We start from the raw sequence: 11,892 nt of genomic DNA, 5'->3' as shown, positions 1-11,892 counted from the left end.
TTTTTTTTTTTTTTTTTTTTTTATAATTTTTTATATATATATGTCTGGCCTTCAACTTTGAATTTCCCTCATCATAGTGAAAAACAAATAAATATAGTGACCTTGATTGTGACCAATCCACACAGACCAAAAATGAACAACCAAGTAAATGTACCGACTGGGTTTAAAATCATTCTGTTCAGCTTTTAAGCCATTAAAATAGTTACAAAAAAGTTTTTCACAAAACAGAATGATTTGGTTGTTTTCCTCACAATTAAATGGAAACATAGAGCTAGAGAGCCACAATATATTGATCCTAATCAATCGATATTAGTCATTTTTCAACATATCAGTATTGGCCCGATGAATAGAACTAGGCCAGTATTAACAACCCATGTTTATTTTCATCTTGTTGCAGTTTGTTTCTGGAGGCTGGTCATGTGATGGTGATGCAGCAAAGGATTGTGGGGGATGTGTGGTTGTTCTTTTTCAAGGTGCTGAAATGGTAATATATCATCGGTAAATACTGATGTTAAAATCAGATTGTGATATTTTCATATCGGTGTATCCCTACATACAGAAATATATATGTGTGAGTTCATAACTGGTACTTATATAAGCTAGAGTTAAACAACAATATGTACAACACTGTAATCCAACATTATTAGCAGAGTACATTCCATGCATGATGATAACACAAGATGCCTCAAAATAGACTGGAAGTAATGAAAATAAACATGACATTACAGGTAGTGTTGGTTCACAATAATCTTCCTGCCTTCGATGACATTATCTGATATAGATGCTGAAGTTTAGGAAGAGTGAAGGTTAAATCATGAAGATGAGAAAGAAGTGTTATAAATGCCCGTTAACTGCAATCATCAGGACTGAAATACCATTAGTGAATGCTTCCCTTATAGTATGAAGACTTGCTGAACCGAATAAAAGAATTAAAGTAGTAAGTGACATCTTCACAGCTTTGTCTTGACGGTGGCAGACACCAGAAACACGTGAAGAAGCTACATGGCCCCCTTGATGACGTACTAATGAACTCCAACACCAATAAGTAGCATTACAATGTCAATTATGAACTACAACAAATCACAGATGTTGCACTTTCACAGATATTCAAGTCAGGCAGACATGTTGTAAGATAAAATTATGCAAATGCTCTCAGATGTCAGCTTTGCGATGGCAGGATGACGTGGAATGACACTTTTAATCCATCTTTAAAACCCCACAGCGGATGTCTTTAGTGAGCTAAACGTAGAAGCTTAGACGCTCCAGACTTGTGCATTAGAGTGGATTTCTGTTTCTGCGGGCTCACCTTGCAGCTCTGAGGTACATAAGAAGGTCACAGTCGTTGACCCCTGGCATCCAGACCAGCTCCTCATTCTCGGTCACGGCCTGGCCACCAGGGGAGGGGAAAGGCTGCAGCTCTGGGAGCTTGGCCTAATTAGGTCCACAGAGAAGAGGAGAGACAGATGGTATCACACTACAAATAGCACACACAGGCTTGGAAAAGAAAAAAAAAAAGAAAGAAATATCATCTTACAACCCCTTGTCATCAACTTTTCACTTTGAGCCTGAGTGGTGGCAGTGGGGACGAGTTAGAGTCACAACGATTCACCATCACAACAGAGAAAGTCATTACGGAAAGACAACAAACAACTCTAAACTTCTGTTGTTTAAACAAAGATGTGAGTTTGCATAAATCCTCCAAATGAGGCAGTGGTGTTAAAAACTTGCTGATATTTCAAAAGGGATATTTAACACTTTTTTTTTTCTTTTTTTTTTGGACATGAAAACACTGGCTTCTTCGAAGCACCAAACGCTTTTTGAAACTATGGAAACAAGGCGAAATTAATTTTTAGTTCCTGTCTACAGCGTTTTAATCAGGATGTAATTAATGAATGAGGAGTTTGAAAATTAATCTACAGAATAATCTTTTTTTTTACAATGCTTCCGTAATTGAACTTATATTGACTTGTATATATAGAACTAAATTACAACTACACAGCAACAGTTCCTAATAATACTGTTCTAATATTCTTATTGGTAAACATCTGGCAACAAATGGTTTGAGTAAAAGAAACAGCCACTCTCATGTCAATCACGGGATCAATACAAAAATATTTAATATTATCAAACTGTTTTTACTTGAAAGACCAGAAACTACTCTTCTTGTTGCTAAAATTGTATTTTGATCATTGCGGTTCTAACGGTGTTACTAATGGTGCTTATTTATTGTGATGATTTTGATCAACTTTAGCAAAAGTTTAGAATAGTGGCAATTCCCCAATGATTGTTAGAATATGATAACCTTTTGCTGCTCTGAGTTTTATAGAATAACAAAAGCATATCATGCTGGTATTAACTGGCAGGTCCATTTACTCCTGGATGGAGAAACAAACATGACCGTGTTAAAATAATATTAGCTTAACAACAGAAAAGGGAGACGCTGTTCGAGCTTTGGCACCAATACTTAAGCAAGGGAAAAGTGTGCCAGTCTGTTTTCAGGCAGCTGACTGGAAGTGAGCAGCAACAGGTGGGGGTCACACCGAAATGCTCTATAGGGCCAGAAAATCTCCAGCAACAAATTAAAAGGACTTTAAATGATAGTAACAATACAGTGGAGAGTTTGATATATCCTGATACTCATAACGTTTACAAAGAGGTGAAATAAATTAGGTCTAACAGCACTGTGAGGTACCTATACATTTAATTAATAAAACTAACTTAGAAAAATACTACGGTCGGGGAAAAAATGCATTGTTTTAACCCATTACCTAAAAATTATGCAATAATTACTATGGGACCATTACATGTATAAAATTAGGGTCTCGTGGACAAATTGAGACTCCACTTTCCAGTGTTCTCAGTCCTTTACCGTCATTTCATAATCTAAAAAAAATAAAGTTACCATGAAAGGTGGAAGGGAAGGAAGGACATAGGGATTAAAGGATAAGGAAAGAAATGAGGAAGCAAGGAAGGAAACAGGAGAAAAGGATAATGGAGAAAAGGAGGATAGAAGAAAGGATGCAAGGAAGAACTTAAAACAGAGAGAAGGGGATAAAGTACAGACAGGAGGAAAGACAAAAGAAAAGACACAAAGACAGAGAATAAAGTAAAATGAATTGATATTTTGGAGATCAAACTCCAAACTTTTTCCAGACTGAGAAGGAACCCCTGTGAGAATATTTCTACAACAGAAGAGTTTTGCATAGAGGACAGAGCTGTTTTGCTCTTAACTAGTAAATGTTGCCAGTTTGTTACACATCCTCAGAAAGGGTAAAAAAAAAACAAAAAAAAAACACCCAAACAACCAACACATACGTCACATTCAGTTTGGATCTGAATTTTCCACATGAATGATAAGAGTGGTCTACTCTCAGGGTGATAACCGTGCGGTGAGCGGCAGCATCTCATCTCCATGCTGATGTGTGCTGTGCAACGACTTACCTGGTGACTCGGTCCCACTCGGATTTCCCCCTGTGTGCTGTTCAGTCGCCTGGGAAGACACAAGCGCAGGAGATTGAAACTAAATATTTATCCACTGACATTTATGTCATGTAAAAGGTTTTGCTAATTAAATAAGGCTGGCACAACCCAACAAAAAAAAACAAAACTGAGGTAGAAATTATAAATACCTAAAGCTAAAGGGGAGGATAAAAAGCAGTAATGTGAATTCATGACAAGGAGGAAGATTGCAGCAAAGAAGATAAAGACAAGTGTGTCAAAAGTGCAACAAGTACACCGTGTTTTATTCTGAGGAGCAAACACAGATTTCAGGAGAATATTCTCGACTCTGCTCAGAGAAAATGTGCAGGCCTCGTATTATGGATGCAGCAATAAAAAAAAAAAAGCAGGAGGAGGAGGAGGGGAGGATGTGGAGTAGCTGGCTGTGGATGTGCAGAGCGAGGAGCCTCTGGAAGCGGCTGCCGGTACAAACGCTGGTAGCCATAGAAACTGCTGTTTAATAATAGTGTTCGGATTCTCCAGCTGCAGTGGATTAAAGAAAATGACAAGATGTTCCTTTTGAAAAGCCTTTCCCCCCTTCCCGTTGCCAAGGCAACGGCTCTGATTTTCATACAAGCGAATGCGAGGCGGCCCAGAATCTGTCAGCGTGATTTGCACCCGGAGAAGCTTGCACTCCATCACCCGGACCTGGAGGAAACTCAAGAGGCCGAAACCCTCTGGTTCTCTTTACGATCCTCGCATCCACACAAAACCCTGTGGTACTCGGGGCTCGCTTTCCGCACCCCCCTTCCCGACACGTCTCCTCCTACACAGTTTCTGTGTCAGGACCGGGTGATTAAAGGTGTAACGTGAGCTACGGCTGACAGGGGTGCTGGCACAGACGTAGATACAAGCGCAGCCACAAAAAATTAAAATAAAAACACAAATACGTGACCCTCGCCTTAACAGCCCACTGCTCCAGAGAATGTTGCAACGATCCGTTTTATTTTACAAGAAACATTAGCAGCAGTTATAAAAAACCAAATGTAATGCAATGAAATGAGAAGCATTAAAAAAAAAGAAGAAGAAGGATGAACGCTGCAGATAAAACTACCAGAAGTGCACCAATTATTCGATATGAGATTGGTAACCTTGGTCGCCTCTAATCGCTGATCGATTGGTCAAAACAAATCATTTTATTTTCCTATTTATTAAATCCATTAAGTAAAAAAAACTCCCATCTTTTCTTTTTTACCTCTATGAAACACACCAACTTACAGGAAGAACTTTAATTTTTAGTGAAGCTTCGATAAAGGATAAGCATATATGCTTTGATGCACAAATTGGGCTAATCTGCTGACGTTTTGCAAGATTCAAAACTGTTGACCTTAGAAGAAGAACAAAAACATCTAAATTGGTCAGCATCAGAATCTGTTGATCACCACTTAAAGGCAACCAAAAATATGCATCAGAATGAAAAGCCTGATTGGTGCATCTCTCTCTATTTTCAAACATTCAGCGCTGATGACGCAGAAAACCATCAGAGATGCACTAATCAGGTTTTTCTCTGGTTGACGTACGTTTTTTAATTTTCTGTGAATTAATGACCCTCCAAATTAGAGTCAGAATATTTTTTTAAACTCACTAGTCTGAAAGACAAATAGTGTTATTGAGGTATTTTACACTTATTTTTTGTATGCAGTCATGACGCTTTTCTTGGACTATACCACATATTGTGTTTCTCTGACGTCTGACCTAATCATTTTGACTTCTGTCAATTTTTTTAGAGACTAACATAAAATAGAAAACTGCAACTTATTTTGTACAAGTGGTATATTTGAGTCCATCAGAAAATAAAGAAATTACAAAATGACTCCCACTTATACAACACAGCAAATGGTCCAGATCTTTAACTGTTTAAAAAAAAAAAAACAACAACATGGAGGTGGTTGATTAACTTCTAAATTAAAATAGTGCCAGTTATTTATGTTTATGGATTGAATAAATACAAATAAAATTAGTTTCCTAACAGTATTTAACCAGTTAGGGCCAAAAAAAAAGGATAAAATTGGCTGATTCCCATCTGAATGTTTTAAAACACGGTTTGAGAGGATTAATGTGAAACCAGTTTGCTTGGACTTATATAAGAGAACAATGACCTGCAACATATACAAGCATTAAATTATATCTGTTTGGGGTTTGCAGAGTAAAAATATAAACTAAACATACTCTAGACTAATACGGCCTCTGTTCTTGACAACCAAAGTTGTGCAAATGTGTTTTTGACGATGTGCAGTTGGACAGGTCAACAGTACGTTTGGCAGGAAGTTGTAAGGATGACAAATGAGGATCTATGGTGCAGGATAAAACAGTATGTCTGAGGAAAACCGTGCTTTAATGCTGCAGACTACAGCAGTAAGATCTGAGGAATTTCCTTAAAAATGGAGATGCACCTAATTATTTATTTGATCAGCAGATCAGATACAAATCAAATCCTCTCCTAATCTTTTTGATGCACTAAAAGCAACAATTTTCAGCCAATCATATAACAACATGGGACGTAAGCTATGAAATTTAATGGGGATAATGTCTGAATTCATTTCATTTTATGCTGCGTTCAAAACAAATACCTCTATCCAGAATGCAGCACATGTTTCTCTTTTATGCATTATAATGTTCAGGGCAAAAAAAAGAAAAATCAGCAAAAGTAGAAACGTGATCGGTGCATCTCTAAACCGCAAAATAAGCAGTCTGATTAATGTAATACAACTAGTGCTTTGTAAATTAATATCAAAAATATATATATTGGGAAAGTTTTAATTAATTTTCTACACCAACTAATGGTGTTTATATACGTTTCACCCCAATAATCCCCTGAAAGCCTGCTGCCGAGTGCAATAAACAATGTTAAAACTGTCCCTTTATTCCTCATTAGTTCAGCTTAAAGTTAGCATTAGCACACAATCTTGTCAAGTAATTATAAGCTTATTTATAAAACCCAAACAACGTGACAGTTGGGGCAACCTGGCGTGTGTGTAATCAAGGAAAACCCCTCCCACTCCATCAATTTCAGCCAATCAGAGCGCCAGACTTGTGGCACACTGACATAATTGCAGTCCAGCTAAGACAGACCAACTTCAAGGTATTAGTATTAGTAAGCCGAGTCGGCTGAGCTTTGACTGCTCCTCAGCGGCGCTTTAACACGCCATGTCATCCGGGTAGTAAACAGGAGCTGCAAAATGGAGCCCGTCTCATTCCGTTGCAATAACCCAGCTGGGAGCACATTTATCGGCTTGGTTGTCGAGGCAAGCCCCGCTGCAAACACACCGCGCATTCAAAGGGACGATACTGGACACGGATTTAAGGTGCAGCGGTGCATTTTCTGCGCTACTGGCAGCGCAGACGGAATGCAAAGCTGCGGCGACACTCTTTTCTTCTCCCCGACACGAACACAGCCGCTCCGACGCAATGACAGCGATGCGGGCAGCTCGCAAACATCCCGGCTCAAATCAGACAGGACCCTGACGCTGCAGCTATTACCCCGGCGGAGCGAAGAAGAGGAGCGCAGACCTACCTCCGGGGGCTGAACAGGTCGTCCATTTCTGACATGGAGCCCCGAGGCTGGGTGGTGACACGGTGTGTGCGCGCGCGCGCGCCGCTCGTCGGATTGAACTCCCCCCCCCTTTCTCACACCTATTCCTAGGCGCTCAAAATGGAGAAGCACGCATTCGCCTGCCTGCCACGGAGAGGTGCTCACTGAGCTTGTGCTGTGACCTCAGCCTGCACGCACAGCGTCAAGAGCTCCACTCGCTCCTCCGTGGGCTCTACTGAGCATGTGCCGCGACCTCACACACACACACACACACACACACACACACACACACACGGAGCCACATGCGGGATGTGGGATTCATCTCTGCGCCGTGATCATGCTGCAGACACCGCGCTCTGAATACCCAACGAGGGGAGGGAGGAAGGATGAGGATGAGGATGAGGAGGGGGGTCTTTACAGTCACAGGCAACCCGGTGGCAATAACAAGGACTGCTGTCAGTGCAACATGAAAGATGCTCCCACCAGCAGCAGCAGACAGCTGCCAGCGGTTCTCCCATTGTGCACAAATACACCTCATCATCTAAAGTGAATTCCTTTACGGACACATGACTTCTTCACTGCTGTCTGAGTAGATACTGTACGGACACACAACTATAAAGCATCCAAACGCAGCACCTCAACACTGACTGTTCCAAAACACAGCTAAAAAAAAAAAAAAAAAAAACTATATATGCTACCAACATTTTTATGAGTTGCACGAGTCAATAAATAATGTTTACATGAAGAACATTTCCAGGATTAAAGAATTAATGTCCAAACAGGATTTTTGAGAAACTCATGAGCTGAACTGATCACAACAGAGACTTCACAAGTTTGCCAAACAGACAACTACATTCAGAACGCCCACGTTCTCACTAAAACTAGATAAATGGTTAAAGTCCCTATGCACTCATTTCCTGTAGTTGAAAGAGTAGACTTTAAAATACTTTTGCTACTTCATAAATCACCAAATGAACTATGATTTGCACCAAAACACATTAAAAAACTGTTTTTGTATCATTCCAGACCACTCAGGTGTTCTGGTTCTAAGTCTGCTCTGCATCTCCAGAACCAGAACCAAACATGGAGAAGCAGCATCTGCAATAATCTGGAACAAGCTTCCAAAAAACTGGAAAACAGCCAAAACCATCTTTAAATCTAGGATCAAAACTCATCTGTTAAGAGTTTCCTTCAATTAATAAATAAGTAGAACATCACTAATTGTAATCTGTCTTTCCACTCACTTTACTTTGCCACTGCAAAATAATCTTTTTGTTTTTAAATCAAGTAAAGAACTTTGAACTGCCCTGTTGCTGAAATGGACTTTACCAATACTCTTGCCTTGCCTTCAAACTATACAAAGATTATGCACAAACAGGTGATTAAAAATATTGGATGCCTCATTAAATAATCGTTTTCTTAAAAAGTGCTCATATCAACGTCCACTGTATTTTATCTAACCAAAGACAGAAAATGATTTAAATTGAGGTAAAGAACAAAAAGGCAAAAGTTTAGGACAATTACACTAACACTTCGTTTCTATTCAACATAACGGCACAGACTATTTTGTCTGTTTTTGTTATAAAATTGGCCCATACAACCGACCCATACCGCACCATTCCTGGGCCTCCTCTGGTTGTAGGTCCATAGTACCGTGGTACAGTACGGTTAGGACGGCGCTACTGGTGTCAGAAAAATGAGACCAATTAATGCAGTGGTGCCCAAAGTCGGTCCTGGACGGCCGGCATCCGGCACGTTTTAGTTCTCTCCCTGGTGGTAGTGACAACCTTTTCAGCATGTTAATGTTCTTCTTAGGCCTTCTAATGAGCCATCATTGGATCGTTAAACCAGGGAGGGAACCAAAACATGCAGGATGCCGGCCCTCGAGGACCCACTTTGGGCACCACTGAATTAATGCATCAGGCGTTTGGGTTAACCACACCTGCCAAGAGAAAATCCAACTGGAGACGCTCTCCTGAATAAGCCGGACCATAAGATGGCATACTACCTTAAAGTGTGCCATCTTATGATGCCTGCAGCGACCTGCTCCATACCACTTTGTGGACATGCAGTATACTTGGTTAGTTCTTCTGGTCAAATACTTCAGGTGGAACACGTCAATCTCAGAAAAGTTTGCTTCACTCCTTAACTTTAGCTGTGAGACATACGAGCGGTTTCTTCCATATTCAGCCCTTTTCAAGCCACCCACAGCATCTCAAGCAGATCAAGATTTAGGGCTTTGATTCACCTCAGGACTTTCCGTGTCATAATTCTCAGCCGGTCTCTCGGTGGATTTACTAGAACGTTTTGGGTCATTGTCATGTTGAAGGGTCCAGTTCCAGTTTAACTTCCAATTTATTTACCGATGGTCTCAGATTTTCCTCATGCACCATCTGATACACATCAGCTGCAAATTCAAAAGAGAGCAACACACGTAGCAAAAGCCTGGATTTTACCACCCATGTCTGAAAAGGTTGGGCTGCTATTCAAACCACTCAGTAAATTTGCTCTGCAGCTAGACACCACATGTTTGGCAAAAGGACTGCACAATATATTAAGAATATTGTGCCATGGAAAAGTATCTGTTCCACTACTAATGACTTTTTATGATTCACTGAAATGTTTCAGATCAAACTAATTCTTAATGTCAGACAAAGATAATTACTGCGGGTGATTTTTTTTTGCCCACTCGAATTGTTGTCACACGGCAGGGTTTTTGAGCCCTGAATGCCATGTGACAGTACCTCAATTGTGTTTAAGTCCAGGCTTTGACTACACCACTACAAACCTTTTTGTTTTTCAAGGCTTTCAGAGATGGATTTGCTGGTGTGGTTTGGATTATCGTCCTGCTGCATAAACCAACTGCGCCTGAGCTTAAGGTCACAAACTGAGGGTCAATTGTTCTCTTACAGATTTTTATTTATTTATTTTTGTTATAAAGCAGAATTCAGGGTTCAGTCAATTACAGTGAGACATTCAGGGCCCAAAGCAGCCCTAGATCATCTCTCTATAGAAGAATTTTCAAAAATGTTTATTTTACACCAAAGGTTTCTTGTTTTTTTCTTCATGATTATTTTCCAAAAAGTCTTGGGAATCATCCACGTTTTATTTTCCCCTATTTTTCTTTTTGGCATGAGATGGACCTTTTATCCACTGCTTTTTATTTTTTTTTATTTTTTTCATAAATCTCTCCAGAGATGGAAGCAGACATTTACCAGGTTGCTTTATGACATCCTGGATGAATTGCTAAAGAGCTTTCAGAGTGATTTTGGGAGACTGAAGTTGAATTCAACATCAAATGAGCTCATTTTTCCAGTCCCAGCAAGCAGCATGTTGGAAGTAGTTAAACTAATTTTTATAAAAAATACGACCACACTTTAACTAAAAGGAGAAGAGAAAACAGAGGAAACACTTAAGACAATAAAATCCACAAAATCTGCGTTTTCACCGCACAAAACCTGAGGTAGGGAACAAATATGCAAAAAACAAAGATCCCAGCAACAAAAAAGACAATCCATCGGCATTTTATGTTTTTTGCAATTTTTTTCCTCTTTCCTTTTTTTGTATGTTCTTGCTGTAATGTGACACAATGCGCTTTGAAAACAGAAGAAAAAGATTAGTGATTAAAACCTGGTGCATAATTTAACTAATCTAATCAATGCCAAAACAATTTAGAAGCCACGGGGGTTTCCCCAGTTTATTTCCCATAATTACACTGCATGAGGATCAGTCTTTGTTTACTGATAAGATTATCAACGTAATGAGCAGAGGGTATCGTTGGAGTATGTAACCGCAGACGAATAAGGCGGAGGGATGTAAAATAAAAATGACTTCTAATGCCCTGAATGTGTTGGAGGATTAGTAGCAGAACGTTGAAACAGTTTGTCCAACAGTGTGCAACCTGCTTTTTTTAATAAATACTGGAAACATCAGCAGCTCTGCTTTCATTTTAGCTTAAGTCCATCAACTACATGCAACTACATAGCATATACATCCTATGCATATAGGAAGTTATTTACACAAATGGAAAACTAAAGACGTAGTTTAGTAAAAGCCTCAAAGTTAAAAAAAAAAATATTTCAAACTTAATTTCTGAAATTTTATTTTTATGTTAAACTAAATCTCATTGTTCTTGATTTACTTTCCCTTATCAATATCTTATAAAGACTTTCAAGTTAAATTTTTTTTTTTTTTTTACCTTTTTAGCTTAAGAATAGTATAAAATACCTCAGTTGGCCAAGTAGAACCACTGGATGATTGCGTATGAGAAAATTATTTGTGACAAAGTAAAAAATAAACTAATTATGTTACATTTCTTTATTGTTTTGACATTTATTTTAAGAAGAAACATAAAACATTTAAGAAGGAAAACTTTCAGCTTATGTTGTCTTGATTTATTTGTTTGGTTTTTTTTAAGACACAGTAAAATCTACCCGGTGCCTTTCCAAAGTCCTTATAACTCAAACTTTTTCCCTCAATTTTATCACATTATCACCACAAACTTCAGCGTGGAATTAAACCAACACAAAGCGGCGCATACATCGAAAGTGGAAAGAAAAGCATAAGTGGTATTTAAAATGTTTTACAAAAAAAAAAAAAAAAAAAAAATTTTAAAAGCGCTCTGTGCACATCTGGAGTCTTAAAGTCTTGTTCATTCCTCTTTGCAAAAATAACCCAAACTCAGTCGGCACAGACACAGAGCGACTTTTCCAGTTCAGCCACACATTTTCAACGGGATTTGGGTCTGAGCTTTCAGTGGCTCATTCTAACAAGAACATGCTTTGATCCACAGCGTTCTGTTCCAGTTATGGATCTATTTTTATTGTAGCCGCCGGAGGGTGAAAGTCTGCCTCAGTCTGAAG

At 39.1% G+C, this 11,892-nt stretch overlaps 1 protein-coding gene across 6 annotated transcripts in view; it reads right to left on the bottom strand.

Annotated features, from left to right (window-relative positions):
- rerea (arginine-glutamic acid dipeptide (RE) repeats a) overlaps positions 1-11,892 on the bottom strand; it is a 180,676-nt gene that overhangs the window by 37,875 nt on the left and 130,909 nt on the right. For 4 of the 6 annotated variants that reach the window (XM_007570934.2, XM_007570936.2, XM_016681116.1 and 1 more), the window contains exons 7-8: positions 3,442-3,490; positions 1,307-1,431 (exon numbers count right to left, since the gene is read on the bottom strand). In XM_007570934.2, coding sequence (XP_007570996.1) covers positions 1,307-1,431; positions 3,442-3,490 — 174 coding nt within the window. Of the gene's footprint in view, positions 1-1,306; positions 1,432-3,441; positions 3,491-7,012; positions 7,335-11,892 lie in introns of those variants that run through there. The other 2 variants (XM_007570937.2, XM_007570939.2) reach the window with 1 other exon arrangement.

This window comes from Poecilia formosa, unplaced genomic scaffold, assembly GCF_000485575.1.
Source record: "Poecilia formosa unplaced genomic scaffold, Poecilia_formosa-5.1.2 Scaffold270, whole genome shotgun sequence".
Lineage (NCBI taxonomy): Eukaryota > Metazoa > Chordata > Actinopteri > Cyprinodontiformes > Poeciliidae > Poecilia > Poecilia formosa.
This window is presented reverse-complemented; position numbering and strand designations above follow the sequence as displayed.